A 16,881-nucleotide genomic window follows, 5' to 3' on the forward strand; every position below is an offset into this window, starting at 1 on the left:
ACTATATTTGACTTAATAATAATCTTGATGAACTCAACGACTCGAATGCAACGTCTTTCGAAATATGCTATGAATGACTCCAAATAGTATCCTTAAAATGAGCTAATGCACAGCGGAAGATTTATTTCATACCTGAGAATAAACATGCTTTAAAGTGTCAACCAAAAGGTTGGTGAGTTCATTAGTTTAACATAAATAATCATTTTCATCATTTTAATAGACCACAAGATTTTCATTTTCATTTCTCATAAATATACGTCCCATGCATAGAGACAAAAATCATTCATATGGATTGAACACCTGGTAAAAGACATTAACAAGATGCATATAAGAATATCCCCTATCATTCCGGGAAATCCTTCGGACATGATATAAAACAACATCGAAGTACTAAAGCATCCGCTAAGTTGAGGTTCGTTAGGCCCAATAGATCTATCTTTAGGATTCGCGTCAATTAGTAGACTGGTTTACTAATTCTTAGGTTACCAAGTAAAAGGGGCATATTCGGCTTCGATCATTCAACCATATAATGTAGTTTCGATTACTTGTGTCTATTTCGTAAAACATTTATAAAAATTGCGCATGTATTATCAGCCCAAAAATATAAAGGGTAAAAAGGCAAATGAAACTCACAATACTATATTTTGTAGTAAAAATACATATGACGACATTGAACAATGCAGGGTTGGCCTCAGATTCACGAACCTATATCAATTATATATATTAAAACATATAATCGAAATCGAATAAGTTTATGTATTATGAGTAATTGTTATTTTAGTAACTTGTATGTTTCCTTAATAACTAAATTAACTATATTTATTTTATATGCTTCAGATAAATAATTAGTATTTATTATAAAAATATAAATGTTGTTGTATGATATGTATTAAATATATTCTTATATAGCTATTTATTTAGTAAAGTAACATTGATAATAATAAATAAAAATTTGTATCTTTTTATGATAATGATAATACTAAAAATAATTAGATTTAGTAATGATATTGATATTACTAGTTTTGATAATAATACTAATAATAATAATAACTATGATAATAATAGTAGTAATAATAATCTTAATATTATGCCATAATACTTCCACCTTATAAACTTAATACTAATATCATTATAACATTTACAAAGATCACATCTTATCATCATTCTTATTAGTTAATATAATTCCTAACATCTTCAAGATTATATTCATCTTTTTATAATCTCAATCTTAATCATAATAATAGTAAAACTAAATAATAATAAGTATACTTGGAATTCATATTCATGATAATAATAATAATAACAACATACTAACCAAATAATAATAATAATAATAATAATAATAATAATAATAATAATAATAATAATAATAATAATAAAACAGGAGTAATAATAAAAATGCTACCTCAAGAATTGGCTCTTTAAAAAAAATATAACGCCTGAGTCCGGAATTGAACCCACAACCTCTCGCTTAACAACCATATGCCCAACCATTCCTCTGTTTACACCTTTCTGAATTATATTACCCAACTAATGTATTTAACCCGACAATTCCTGTTTTCCTTTTTATTCTTCTTAAAACTTCAATCGACCAGATCATCATCATTTTAAACGATCAGTATACGTGGGCTGAATGGGCCTATTGGGCAGTCTTTAACAGATTAGATACATAATTCGTAACCAGCAAAAAAAAAAAAAAAACGTAGAATGAGGGTTTTGTTCTTGGGTTTTAATAGAAAGATCGAGCAAGATATGGTGGCTCTTCATCGTCATCATCTTGCATCGTAATCACCATCATCTCGCTCTTCATCATCATACGTTCGTTATTATTATTACTATGATATCAGAACATCATCATCGATCATCCTATATCCTTGTCACAATCATGATTAATATAAAGTCAAGATCATAATCATCATCATTTATTCGCTTAAATCTCCACCGTTTTCTATAATCAAAATGTTTATACCTTGAACAAGGTTTACGTGATTTTTGCTGGCATTGATAAAGAAACAGAAATAAGGACTAGCAGCTGCAGCAGTCCACTTAAAGTGGCAGCCCAAGTTGTATAAAATATACGGCCCAACATATGAAATAAAAGCCCACGGTGTAGCAACCCTATGCAAAAGAACTTTGTGGATTTGGGTTTGGAAAGAAAAAAAAATAAGCAGCCAACTAGAATTCGATGATATGTTGACCAAGGGAAAAGAAAAAAATATCTCATCATCCACTCACTAGTCCCAATTGTAAAACGTATAAGGATTCAATTATTTGCAAGTGGTTGTTTGCTTCCTCTTCAATAATTAAGTGGGGTGGGTTGTTTGGTCCACGTTGGCCACAAAGTAAAAGTAGCAACACTTGTAGCATCCCTTCAAGTTAAATGATCATATCAATCATCATCTTTATCGCGTTTAAACTCCACAGGAACAGTAGCAGCAAGACAATGGTAACCGAGCAAGTTTTAATGATGGCGTTTGTTGGTGGTTCGTTCGAAAGAACTAGAATAGGAAACAATGAAAAAGAAAGACAATGAATTGGTTTAGTTCGATTGGGGGTACGGTGGTGATGGAACGAACCAGAAACATAAAACAGAAAAAAAAAAAAAAATATAAACGTAGAAGTGATAGTGGTTGTCATGGTGATGGAAACGTTTTAAGATGAAGGTGGTGATTATTTGGTTCGGTTTAGATTTTACGAGAAAAAAATACAAGGTGGCCGAAGGTAAAGGTGTCGGTATAGCAAAACAAGAAGGTGATGATATGGTGGTGTCTAAGGTGATCTTGTGGTGGTGATGGTTGTAGGTGGATGAGGGGTGACGATGGGGGATGATTTTAGTATGTATGTGCACCTATAAGTAAGTGTGTGTGTGTATATATATATATATGATTAGATGGTGTTTATGGTTGTAATCATAGGCATATATATATATATATATATATATATATATATATATATATATATATATTTTCAGTTGGTGCGAAAGTGGCTGTAAATGACGGGCAGAGATCAAGGTTGATGGATGTTTTCGAAAGTAAAGAAGTAAATGAGAAACTCAGTTGTGTTTTAAGTTCTTATCTCTTCATGTAGGTATAAGCATATAATATATAGAAAAGAAAAGAAAGAGGCACTTAAATGGGAGACAAACACAGTACACTTTGAGTAAATATTCAAGAGTCACGGATATAAATTACTATTAGTCTACCAACACTCTAACGCGGGTATTGTATCGTACTCCGTTGTAAACTAGTGGCGGATTAAAAGTCTTCGAAAAATTCCCAAATTTTAACAGTAATTATATTTATTTATTTTGATCATGATGATATAAAATTCGATCATTAACTATTAAATAAAAATTACATTAATTATTCACCCCCGATCCCAAGTAAAATATAGAAAGTTTTAAAATTTAATAAATAGCTCCTAAATACATTTTTAATAAGTCTAAAATTTATAGAACTCATTTTCGTATCACCGTTTATTTTAAAATTATATAAGTTTGAATTTAACTTGCTTAATATCAATCGGAATATCAAACGAGTATTACAATCATTTAATATTTATTATTAATATACTTTATTTATATATATATATATATATATATATATATATATATATATATATATTAAATAATAATTATTATAATATCCTATTTTTATTTTTATTAATTTTTAATAACAACAACATATAATACTTCAAATTATATTTCGAATTATTATTTATATATACATACACACATATCTATTTACAATTAATTGTTCGTGAATCGTCGGGAACAGTCGAAGGTCAATTGAATATATAAAATAGTTCATAATTTTTGAGACTCAATATTACAGACTTTGCTTATCGTGTCGGAACATATAAAGAATAAGTTTAAATTTGGTCGGAAATTCTCGTGTCATCACAAAAATAAATAATTATACCTTAATCATCGATTTAAAAAGTTTTTTTTTTTTTAATCGAAGGCAAGGACGAAGCTTAGTGAGGGCAGAGAGGCCCTTTGGTCACCAACAAAAACGAAATTTGTAACCCTATGAGTTACGAGAATCTGAACCTTTTTAATCAATTAAATTGATGTCCGTATGAATATGAAACGTTGAAACGGTGATAGCTTGCAAATTGACTGACCCTTCAGTCATATTTTTTTATACAGAACCCGATTTAGTTGATAATAGTCAAAACATTCTAACTCAAACTGATTTTATATTCATATACACATATTAAGAACTTGATAAATTTAATAAGGATCTTGGCCCTTCAATAAATAATATAACCTCTAACTATATACGTAACAAAGTGATCCCAACCTTTTCAATTAATAAGTTCAAGTTCGTCATTAACTGAAGTGTACGTAATTTAAGATTTTAAAACACACATATTTTTTAGTTATAAAGTAATAATCACCTCACTAACTTTTAATAATCACTTTAACCATTAATATATTATTTATTTATATTTATATTATACTATTTTTATGTATAAAATGTTTTTCTAGATTTAGCTTAGTTTGGAATTAGATTTTTAGATTATTTCTTACGGAGTACAAAAGATCATCATATATACGGATTATTATCGAGATACGCGTACGGAGTACTTTATAAAATACAAAAAATCCCCCAAAGAATCAGTCATATAAATACCCGAGTCGCCCACCCGTTTTGGGGTTTCATTACACAATTTTTTTTTTCACATACTCTTCTAACGGTTAAACCCCTCTAGGGTTTCGATTTCAATAGTTCGTCGGAATCGAAACCTAATTTCAATCGATCAGTCGATCGCTTCCATGGCTTCTGAGTTGACAGAAGCGGCGACTGTTTCCAATCCACATTCTAACGCCGGAGAAAAACTGTTCCCGCCAGGTTTCCGATTTCATCCGACGGATGAGGAGCTCATTCTGTATTATCTTAAACGTAAAACCTGCGGCTGATCTCTTAAACTTGATATCATTGACCTAATTGATGTTTATAAATGGCACCCTAACGAATTGCCAGGTATACACATTCACTCTTTCACTTCATTCATTAATAACTCCATATTTAAATATTAACTGTTACTGTTATTTTCTTGGATTCAAGTTATTGTTTTATGTTATTTACCGTTTGAACATTTGGTTGTGTTGATACCAGTTACATTTATTTATATGTTATTGTGTATCCAAACTCTGTTTTATCAGCAGATTATTATTGTCATTATATGCTCTGCTGTATTTATACTAGTTCTACTATTGATGCATAGTAGTTTCTTGTTTGTTATCTTTTTATCCGTATCATTGAAGATTATTTTTAATGAATCTTGTGATGAATTTGTAATGTAGGTCTATCTAAATGGAAAACTGGTGACAGGCAATGGTTCTACTTTGCCCCAAGCTGTCGAAAGTATCCCAACGGAGGAAGATCTAGCAGGGCAACTAAGCACGGTTATTGGAAAGCAACCGGAAAGGATCGTGTTATAACGTGCAAATCTCGCTCTGTTGGTTTTAAGAAAACTCTAGTTTATCACGAAGGCCGTGCGCCTTCTGGTAAACGTACTGATTGGGTGATGCATGAGTACGCCCTGAGCGAAGATGAGCTCAAGAGATGCAGAAACATAGAAGGTTTTTACGTCTTGTGCAAAGTGTTTAAAAAAAGCGGGCTGGGACCCAAAAACGGTGAGCAGTATGGTGCTCCTTTTGTAGAAGAAGAGTGGGAAGACGATCATAACTTTCTAGGTCTTGACGAGATTGTAGCGCAGAAAGTTAATAAGTTGGTGAATGAGCCTCAATTAACAAGTGGTACTATGGTTACTGTTGAAGAAGAAAGACAAAATAGTCTGCTAGATTTGGGCCCGAGCCAAGAGGTGCAGCCTGAATCCGATTTGGTTCAGCTGGTAACCGAACCATCTGTGATTAGTTCTGTAGAGGAGGTTCAGCAGCCGTTGGCGATCGATGATGATTTTCTTGAATTGGATGACTTAATTATTCCACAAGATACTTACCAAAACACTCAATTGCCCATGTTGGATGATGATCTGCCATTTGCTTCTTTTGACGGTTTTGATGCGTTTGATTTCTATGAGGATCCAACCACATTCAGTGATATTAACCCATGTAAGAGTCAACAAATACAGTACATATCTTATACAAGTAATATTGGTTATGGAACTGACACTATAAACAGTGAGGTTCAAGCGGGTTATCAAGTACCTGTAGTCGCCAGTTCTTTGCCTTTGGGTACTGAATTTGCTTCAAATTGTTGGAGGAATATGTGGTAATAAATAGGGTTGTGATTTACTAATTGACACGTAAAACAAGTTAGGTATTATAGAGTTCAGTAGAGAGAAGATGTTAACATTTTGTTAACATTGGGGCTCTTGATCAGATGGCAAACGATGATAACTCTCAAGCCCAACTGGGAAGGGGTGAGTTTGAGACCAACTTTTTAAAAGTTCTGGTGCAATCAGTGTGGTATAGGCTAAGTATTTAGCTGGTAGACTGTTTTTTTGCTGCCGGTTTTTGCTGATTATTCTAGGTGTTGAAACTATACCCAAATCTGATTTGAATCAGTTTCGGAAAAAAGGAGATGATGATGGTTCAGCCTTGGAGAGTAGTGGTCTTGTAAATAAGACCTTTGAACAGATGCTTAGTTTTAGTAAGATATGATTAATAAGTAATGCTAGTGAATGTAGCGTCGCAACTAGAAGGTTTAATCGATCATTTAGATCGAGTAACATGGATATTGTTTATGTTGATTTTGTTTGAGTATCGTTTGCTTTATTTATCTCCGTCTGATTTCTTAGATGTTGGTTGAAAATACTAAATGAGGTTTCCACATATATCTAAGTATCTCTATCTTTAGGTATGGACAAATAACCTTATAGGTGATTGTTACAAGTTGAAGTGTCAGAATTAGAATATCTGTGACTTAAGGCATGAGATAGGGCATAGGTCTAGTCTTGTTATCAGAACAACTCAAATGATTGTGCTTAGTTATAATTTGGTCATTATGAATCGTATGAAGCATAACCTAACTATCTAATTATGTTACTTCTGTAATTCTAAGTAAAATATGGCAATAACATGTTTATTGCTAAAATAAGAAGGCTACAAAAAGAAATTACCTCGCACAATTTGTAAGAGCTTGTGAACTGGTTCAGTATGATAATAGAACAGATAACATCTATAATTATATGTTGTTCATAAGTCAAAATCAAACGCGAAAAATGTTTAGTGATTCAACATTGAGTGTTGAATTATTCAATTAGAAGTAATCAAACCCACCTTACTCGGATACCGATTAATGTAGCAAACCTATTTTTACCTTTAGTTTACATATGTTACGTTAGTTTTTTTTACTAATGATCATTAATTTTCTCCGTGACGTTTCAATTTTATCGGGGGTTTAAAAATGGACAATCTGGTTTCGTGTAACTATTTCTTAATTTTAAGTTGGTAAATTACCTTCTGTAACTCGTATGATAGGTCACTCATTTCACTCTTAGTCGGCTTTTTCTATTTTAAGTTCATTCTTTCATTCAGATATTTTGTTTCCCATCTCTTATAAAATGACCAAAATACCCTCAACACTTTGAGACTTTTCTTTTGAAGTGAAAATAACCATGAGGTGGTAATCGATTGGCGATTCTAGTTTTCCCACTATAGTAGAAACGTAGGTTAGGAGTTCGAATCTATGGAGCATAAAAAAAAACCCTTATTGTCACGGAGGTTCACCATGCACGACTGCAAACAGCCTGCAAAGTAGGTTGTCGCCTCGGAATTAATCTGCTCGCAAAGCGAGCCGAAAACTCGGGTCCGAAAGAAAAAAAATGGTTAAAATAATAAAAAAGTAAAAAAAAAAAAAAAGTAAAATGTAATCGTTCAAGTTACTTATAATAGCTTAAGTTTAAATTTTGTTAGTTGTTCAATATATAGGTTAGTGAATTCAAGCACATGAATCAAAAGTTCATAATTTTTTTTTTTTTTTTTTTTTTTTTTTTTTTTGATATCAGTTTGGGATCACCCAGAGGGGACTTAACCACCCACACGTTCATCTCTCGTAGTTGCACACCCCGCCCCCCAACTACTGCATGAAACCCACACGTTCATCCAGTTACAACGAACCTATACGGTTACACATAATCCGACACATAATCTACTCAAGCTTGCTATAAATACCTGGCAAATTTACATGGTTTTGATCTCCATTTACAAATTTGTGTATTACAAATTTGTCCCTCACTCGACCCACGTCTTAAGCCGCATATAGGTTTGATACTAACACCAAGTCTCCATCACTACTCGACCCCATCTCCACAAGCTTTCGTGATGCCTTTCTGCAAATTCTACGTTCCTAATGTCTTACAAGCGCCTAATAATGTCTGCCAAAGAACAACATCGGGCGCTCTAGGTATCGAATTGATGATATTGTAGGCCTCGTTTAGCTGGCCTGATCTTCCCTATAGATCAACCATAGTACCGTACTGCTTGATGTTGCGATTCAATGACTCATCTTTGGTGAATGTTTCAGAGAACTTGACCCCATCATAGACCATACCCGAGTGGTTACAGGCACATAAAGCAGCAAGATAACTCATGCAACCATGTCGGAATCCTTCTTTACTTATTCGGTGAAAAACTTCAAGAGGCGTGGAGATGTTCAGATAACTTGACCCCATCATCCACGCCTTCACCGTTTGTCCCAAGAACCGTGATCATAGTATTCCCAAGTAACAAGAGCCTTTTTACATCTAATGTCGCTAAAAACCGTACCCGCATTTTCCAAACATATCGATCAACACATTACAAACCTGCTCGTTCAAATCAAGGCTTTCACTTTTTATGCAACTGTACACATTCTTTCCTCTTGTACTGTGCCCAAAGGCGAAGCCAAGATTTACGAATAAGGGTGGCAATTCACGAAAATAAAATTTCGATATAAAAATTTCATATACTACGAATACAACTGGATCGAAGAATTAGAGAATATTATATATTATTCATACATAAGGGAGCCTATTATTCATGATTAGGGAATGTTGACAGATAATTAATAATTTTTAATACACTATAATTTGCCTATTTGAGGAGTTGAGGATCGCAAAGCATCCACATGCATCTCTCTGTCTCCACAAAGAACTGTGCCCAATTGAGCACACCCAGAGCGAGCACCAAGAAATGTGATCTCATTAGGCTTGAACCCATTATCTTTCATTCTTTTAAACAGTTGCAACGCTTCATCGTGACGGTTGCCTTGAGCCAACCCAGCGATTACCGCATTCCAACACGTAACATCTCTCTTTAAACAGTTTACACACATTGTCCAAATGACCAACTTTCACTTACACATCCAGTAACGTGGTTTGCAGCAACACATCTTGTACAACCTCGTACCGAACTTGAGGATGGAGTTGGATTGCTTTGTTATAAGCCAACGCTCGTGCGCAAGCTTTGAGGGTGAATGAGCACGCGAGGGCGTCAGTACTGCACGTGACCACACGCAATCCTTCACGGTAAAAGTTGACGGCGTCTGACGGTTGATGAGTCTGGGCAAGGCCGCGGATGAATCGGGTCATAATCTCATAGATGAATCAACAGGCTGAGTACACGCAATCCTTCCGGTCATTAGTGTCGGTATGAATCGGGTCATAGTCTCATAGATGAATCAACAGGCGTTGTTGAGTATATGTTTGTTGTGTTGCATTGTGGATAAACAAATTGACTCACCAACACATCTAAAGCAAATTTACCTTTTACATGTTTAACCTGTTGAAAACCAGTTCTAACCTGATCAGTACTAGTTTGTATCTTATATTTTATATTTTTATATAACGAATCATGTCAGCTCGTTTAATGCGTTTGGATAAACTACTTGGATGAATCATGTTCACTTATATCTGTAACACATTTGAACCATTTCATAAAGATTCGTGTCTAGTTTGACATTGATGAAACAAAATTCAGTATTCGTGTTACCCATGTGGTTCGGTTATTTACTTCAAACTTAAAAAAATATGAATTAGTTATAAAAACTTAATTTTCATGTTGAAAGAAACAATCAGATTTGGTCCAGAGAAAACTTCCAATATCGTTGCGGTCGGGCAAAACCCAAAAAACACCCCTAGTTTCAAGTCCCTAAGACCAGCTTTTCGCCCTGTCACCATAGATTAATAAAGTAAACAATACTCGAAGAAAATAAACATAAACAATATCCATGTTACTTGATCTAAATGATCGCTTAATATACTAATGATGCTTTACTAAAGCTAAAGCATCTGTTCAAAAGTCTTATTTACAAGACCCACTACTCTCCAAGGCTGATGTGGAAGAAACCCACTTTATATGAACCATCCATCATCATCTCCATTTTTTCATAACTGATTCAAAGCAGATTTGGGTGTTTCAATTTCAACACCTAGAATAATCAGCAAAAATCGACAGCAAAAAATTGTCTATCAGCTAACAATTAAGCCGCCTATACCACAATCATAGCACCAGAACTCTTATAAGTTGGGCTCAAACTCACCCCTTTCCCAGTTGAATTTGAAACTTATCACCATTCGCCATCTGATCAAGAGCCCGAATATTAACAAAATGTTAACATCTCTCTACTGAAACCTATAAAACCTAACTTCTTATAGGTGTCAATGTGTATTCCTCCAATAAACTTGAAGCAAATTCAGAACGTGAAGGCAAAGAACTGGCGACTTCAAGTACTTGAGTCGAGAGGTCATAACCCGCTTGAACCTCAGTGTTCATAGCATCAGTTCCATTACCATTTGAGTACAAATGAAAACCAGAGTTTTCAGTTTCAAAACCAACATTGCTTGTATAAGACGGGTATTGAATTGATTGACTCTTAAACGGGTTAATATCACTGAATGTGGTTGGATCCTCATAGAAATCAAACGCATCAAAACCGTCAAAAGAAGCAAATGGCAGATCATCATCCAACATGGGCAATTGAGTGTTTTGGTAAGCATCTTGTGGAATAATTAAGTCATCCAATTCAAGAAAATCATCATCGATCGCCAACGGCTGCTGAACCTCCTCCACAAAACTAATCACAGATGGTTCGGTTACCGGCTGAACCAAATCGGACTCAGCCTGCACCTCTTGGCTCGGGCCCACATCTATCACACTCTTTTGTCTTTCTTCCTCAACAGTAACAATAGTACCACTTGTTAATTGAGGCTCATTCACCAACTTATTAACGTTCTGCGCTAAAATCTCGTCAAGACCTAGAAAGTTATGATCGTCTTCCCACTCTTCTTCTATAAAAGGAGCACCATACTGCTCACCGTTTTTGGGTCCCAGCCCGCTTTTTTTAAACACTTTGCACAAGACGTAAAAACCTTCTATGTTTCTGCATCTCTTGAGCTCATCTTCGATCAGGGCATACTCATGCATCACCCAATCAGTACGTTTACCAGAAGGTGCGCGGCCTTCGTGATAAACGAGAGTTTTCTTTAAACCAACAGAGCGAGATTTGCACGTTATAACACGATCCTTTCCAGTTGCTTTCCAGTAACCGTGCTTAGTTGCCCTGCTAGATCTTCCTCCGTTGGGATACTTTCGACAGCTTGGGGCAAAGTAGAACCATTGCCTGTCACCAGTTTTCCATTTAGATAGACCTACATTCCAAATTCATCACAACATTCATTAGATATAATCTTCAATGATACATATAATGAGATAACAAACAATAAATTACTATACATCAACAGCAAATACAGCAGCAAATAATGACAATAATCATAATGATCTACTGATAAAACAGAGTTTGGGTACACAATAAGATATAAATAAGCAAATGTCCGAACAGTAAACATATTAATGTTAAAAGTATCATAATATCGTATCATAAAACAATAAATTAAATCCAAGAAAATAACAGTTAATATAAATAAGGAGTTATTAATAAAGTGAAAGAGTGAATGTGTATACCTGGCAATTCGTTAGGGTGCCATTTATAAACATCAATTAGGTCAATGATATCAAGTTTCAGAGATCGGCCGCAGGTTTTTCGTTTAAGATAATACAGAATGAGTTCTTCATCCGTCGGATGAAACCGGAAACCTGGCGGGAACAGTTTTTCTCCGGCGTAAGAATGTGGATTGGAAACAGTCGCCGCTTCTGTCAACTCAGAAGCCATGAAATCGATCGATCGATTGATTGGAATTAGGTTTTGATTTCGACGAAAGATTGAAATCGAAACCCTAGAGGGGTTTAACCGTTAAAGAAGGAAGCGTAGAGAGTATGAAAAAAAAATAAAAAATTATGTAATGATACCCCAAAAACGGGTGGGCGACTCGGGTATTTATATGACGGAACTTTCGGGGATTTTTTTGTATTTTATAGAAAAACTACTCCGTACGCGTACCTCGATATTCCGTATATATACGACATACGATATTCATATGATACAATGAGAGTATGAAAAAAGATTGTGTATTTTATATTTTCCCCCCCCTAAAATAACGACTATTATTAAAATTAGGAAACCTTCGTCAAGTAGTATAACACTAACAATGATATTTATAGTACAGTTCGATTCTTTAAACTATAAACTTTAAACATATATATGAGATACAATTCAATTCTTTGAAAGCGTATATATCGGCTACTTTCGTGTCTTTTTCAAAATACAAAACGTCCGTGTAGACGATATTATACATAAGAAAGTCGGCTACTTTCGTTTCTTTTTCAAAATACAAGACGTCCGTGCAGACGAAATGAGTTTTCTTTAAGAAACTCAAACAACTTTGGTAAATCGAACTCACGAACATCAATATCGTCAAATGATATTTTCAAGGCGTTAACGTATCACTTAAAGCTATTCTCAAATTTGACTCTGTTATATACGTCAATTGAAATAACAATCAAATTCATGGTGTATTTAAATGGATTTAATGAGTGTGAAAGAAAGTTGCGACTGTATATTAAATAATATAGAACAAAAGAATAGAAAACTTGTGTGTGAAAAATGAGGTAAAAGATAGTTATTTATATAGTGAAAAAAAAGATAAAAAAAAAAATTTAAAGTGAAAATGGAGTTGTTGTTAGTTTTCTAATTGTTAAAATATTACTGTCCGACTTCATTTTTCTCGCCTTCACGAAGTGGCTTGAAACTTTCTTTCGAAGGAGCGAAAAATTTAACATAAACCGTGACTAAATTTAGGGACGATTAAAGTATAAACTTTTTTACCGTAATTTGCTACAATCCGGCTTATAATTAAATCGGGAAAACGTTAAACGCGTGATTGCATTCAAAAGGGAGTGAACTAGATCAAACACATTACATTACATAAAAAGCTAATGGACTATTACAAAAACAATAAACATTTCTCGTATATTTGGGGACGTAATATAACAAACTTATTTCTTAAGCCCACTAAACGTAAAATAGTCAATTACAAATTAAATTCTAGATGGGGCAGCGCCACCCCTTGACTCAATGATGTTCTGCCCCTGCCTCACGAATGCTATCCGAAGAAATAATCAGCACTAGCCAATCGAGGGCGGATGTGGTAATATCAGCGTCCTTCAAGACGAGCTCAACTGCGGATCCGATATTAGTGGTCTTATGAGCTTACTTGTTTTATCAAACGACGTTCAAAAAAGTTAGCATGGACCTATGTTTCTTTGTTAGATGGTCTGGTCCACTATATATTGCTCCAACATTCAAAACCAAAATACCCAAATCGGACAAATGGAAACGGATCCCCGGCGAATACACGCTGACGTAATCAAACGCAACGCCTTTAACATCTCAGAATACCGTTTTCATCTCAACAATCTCATAAACCATTACTTCAAATCTAACCTCGTTGCTGACGCCATCAATGTGTTCCACCAAATCCCATCACCAAACGTCGTTTCATGGACGTCACTCATCTCCGGTCACACCCTTCCCGCCCTCACCCACTTCATCTCCATGCTCCGTCACCCCACCCTTCCTAACCAGCGCACGTTAGCCATTGTTCTCAAAACATGCGCTTCTTTGTCTTCATTATCTTTTGGTGTCCAGCTTCATAGTCTTTGTATCAAGCTTTCTCTTGCTTCTGAACCATATTCCGGGTCTGCCCTTATTCACTTCTACTCAAAAACTAAGCTTCCCAACAGCGCCCGGAAGGTGTTCGACGAAATGCCTCAAAGAGATGCGGTTTGTTTTTCGTCAGTTATTGTTGGGCTTGCGCAGAACTCCAAGCCTATTGATGCTTTGTGTTATTTTTCTGAGATGTTAGCTTCTGGTTTTGGGTCTACTGTGTATAGCGTTTCTGCAGCGTTACGTGCTTGTGCTGAGCTAGCTGGGTTAGAACAATGTAGTATGGTTCATGCTCATGCGGTTGTTACGGGGCTTGATTTGAATGTCATTGTGGGGACCGCGTTGGTAGACGGGTATGGTAAATGTGGGATGGTGAATGAGGCACGTCTGGTGTTTGACGAACATCCGTCGGTTATGAATCTTATAGGGTGGAATGCAATGATGTCAAGCTATGCTCAACAAGGGGATAAAGATTCGGTTTTGGAACTGTTTTCAATGATGGAGTTACATGGTCTTGTACCTGATGGATATAGTTTTCTGTCTGTCATGACAGCTTTTTGTAATGCGGGTTTGGCTGATGAGACATATGAATGGTTTAAGAAGATGGAGTTAGAATATAAATTTGAACCATGGATTGAGCATTACACATGTTTGGTGGATGCATTAGGTAGATCTGGGAGGTTAAATGAAGCAAAAGAGATTGCTTTAACAATGAAAAAATATAGCCCCGATGCGGCAATGTGGCGAGCGTTGTTATCGACTAGTGCACATCATGCTAACATTGAATTGACCCGGGAAATGAGTCTTAGGTTACAAGAACTTGACCCGCAAGACGATTCGGCTTATGTGATTGCTGCAAATGCATTTTCAGGTGTGGGAAAAATGGATGAAGTGCAAGTGTTGAGGAATTTAATGAGAGAACGAAGGGTAAAAAAGGAAGGCGGGTTGAGTTGGATAGAACATCATGGGCAAGTTCATGTCTTTTTAGCAGGAGACCGACAACATGAAAAAACTGAGGAAATTTACTTAAAATTATCTGAGTTGAAAGAGAAGGTTTTGAAATTAGGGTATGTTCCTGTTTTGGATGAAATGTTGCATGAAGTAGGGCAAGGGGAGAAAAAGGAAGCACTTTGGTATCACAGTGAGAGATTGGCGTTAGCGTATGGATTGGTTGCTGATGTGGCGCCACGTGGAAAGGCGTTAAGGATTGTCAAGAATTTAAGGATTTGTAAAGATTGTCATGAGGCTTTTAAATATATTAGCCGAGTGGTGGAGAGGGAGATTATAGTTAGGGATGTTAATAGATACCATAGGTTTTCTAATGGAGGTTGTAATTGTGGAGATTATTGGTAATATATGCACGAAAGAAAGTGTTGTATTTACGATACATACATTAGAACACCAATGCGTGTTTGATCTTTTGGAAGGATTTCATGGTCTGTGATGTTGAAACGTCTACATTTTGATTCTGCATCCATAAGTTGAAGTTGGGTTTGCAACTTTTCATTAACAAAGTACAACTTACAAGGGGAGAATGATAGAATCTGATACGTTACATTCGTTGTGATCCTTTATATCATCATAGGTTCATATGTAATTATGCATGTTTGACTCAAAACATATACTCTGTGGAACTAGCAACTGGCAACTGCTTGGATAGTGTCTGTGGCCTCTTCTAGCTACATATGGTTTCCCTAATTGATTTGTATAGATGTACCTTTTGATAGATTCGTTAATTTTGTTTTCAGTTCTAGTTACAATGGCATCGGTTGTATATTATTGTTTTCGATTCGTTACAGAAAACATTAATGATTAATGATTAAAATTATTTGAAACGAAGTGATTACTTACTAATATGTGTATGCAGGTGTTCTGTGAGATTGATGACTTGAGTTTTTTTTGGCTTATAACGGATGTTGGGGATATTTTTCGGTCTCATTAGATTGTCACATATTTTCGTCATCAAATGCGAGTCCACAACTTCTCACTGATGAATCTCACGATTGATGTTGTGGTAGATACGAGTATTGACATTTCAGCTATGTCATTGGCTTATGGGTGTTTCGTAAGTGTTGGTGTTTGTGTCATATCTGTTCAATGTATTTGGGTTGGTTCACTAGAAAGTCTAAATAGATCGTAAGATCTTGTTAGTCGAATGGAGATTGTGTCCAAATTAATTGTTACTTAGATCATTTGATCGTTAACTTCTGTTAAAAAAGAAAACATTATATATACATGTATCCTTGTATATGGACCATCTATCTAATCTAGTTTAATTTAATTTGAAAATAAATACTCATATTGCTAATTACACGATCAACTTGATTTTGATAAGTTACACGATCAACAACCTCCATCTTCTGAATACTTGCACTTTTGACTCCTCCAATATCCATAAATCTGCAACATCCTTCTACTATGAGCAGCTACACTTTTCCCTTTAACAATATAAGAATGACATGTGAACCCTGCAATTAATGTAGAACACACCTCAAATAAGTAACCAAAATATGAATTCCATATAAGCTTGAAATATATTTATATTTTAACAGTAGCTTTTAAATCTGTAATTAGTAACACGTATATATAATGTACTGTGTTAATGATACCGCAATCCGCATGCGCACCCCATATCTATGCGGGCACCCTCTAGGGTGCGAATGCGTGTGCTCATGTGCGTTATGCGGTATGCGGATTCGTATCTAATGCCTTTGTTCTCGGAACAGCGATTACTTGACTATCAAGTGAATATCTTTTCCATAATTACATCCGTGATTCGGGGGAGTTTGTTATGGAAAGGATTGCCATTATCTCGGATGGTTCTAGAATTAGGGTTTGCCTATATATACAAACCCTAACTATCATT

General features: G+C 35.1%; 2 protein-coding genes and 2 pseudogenes across 2 annotated transcripts; 2 read left to right on the forward strand and 2 right to left on the reverse strand.

Moving 5' to 3' along the window:
* Positions 1-4,698: 4,698 nt before the first annotated feature.
* LOC139866007 (NAC domain-containing protein 17-like) lies at positions 4,699-6,752 on the forward strand (annotated as a pseudogene).
* Positions 6,753-8,081: 1,329 nt separating this feature from the next.
* On the reverse strand, positions 8,082-9,543 carry LOC139868849 (pentatricopeptide repeat-containing protein At1g34160-like; annotated as a pseudogene).
* A 640-nt stretch (positions 9,544-10,183) lies between these two features.
* LOC139866006 (NAC domain containing protein 52-like) lies at positions 10,184-12,122 on the reverse strand. Its single transcript, XM_071854135.1, has 2 exons — positions 11,915-12,122; positions 10,184-11,601 (listed from the first exon to the last, which is right to left on the reverse strand). The coding sequence occupies exons 1-2, from the start codon at positions 12,120-12,122 to the stop codon at positions 10,595-10,597; spliced, it is 1,215 nt and encodes a 404-aa protein (XP_071710236.1). The 3' UTR covers positions 10,184-10,594.
* A 1,557-nt stretch (positions 12,123-13,679) lies between these two features.
* Positions 13,680-15,849, forward strand: LOC139868850 (putative pentatricopeptide repeat-containing protein At5g52630). The gene has a single exon (XM_071857191.1). The coding sequence runs from the start codon at positions 13,680-13,682 to the stop codon at positions 15,366-15,368; it is 1,689 nt and encodes a 562-aa protein (XP_071713292.1). The 3' UTR covers positions 15,369-15,849.
* The last annotated feature ends 1,032 nt before the right edge of the window (positions 15,850-16,881 follow it).

This window comes from Rutidosis leptorrhynchoides, chromosome 9, assembly GCF_046630445.1.
Source record: "Rutidosis leptorrhynchoides isolate AG116_Rl617_1_P2 chromosome 9, CSIRO_AGI_Rlap_v1, whole genome shotgun sequence".
NCBI classification, from domain to species: domain Eukaryota; kingdom Viridiplantae; phylum Streptophyta; class Magnoliopsida; order Asterales; family Asteraceae; genus Rutidosis; species Rutidosis leptorrhynchoides.

Coding starts and splice junctions, on each gene's coding strand:
- LOC139868850 (XM_071857191.1), top strand. CDS start 13,680: ATGGAAACGGATCCCCGGCGAATACACGCTGACGTAATCAAACGCAAC.
- LOC139866006 (XM_071854135.1), bottom strand. CDS start 12,122: ATGGCTTCTGAGTTGACAGAAGCGGCGACTGTTTCCAATCCACATTCT. Junction 11,602..11,914: donor GCACCCTAACGAATTGCCAG/GTATACACATTC, acceptor TTTGGAATGTAG/GTCTATCTAAATGGAAAACT.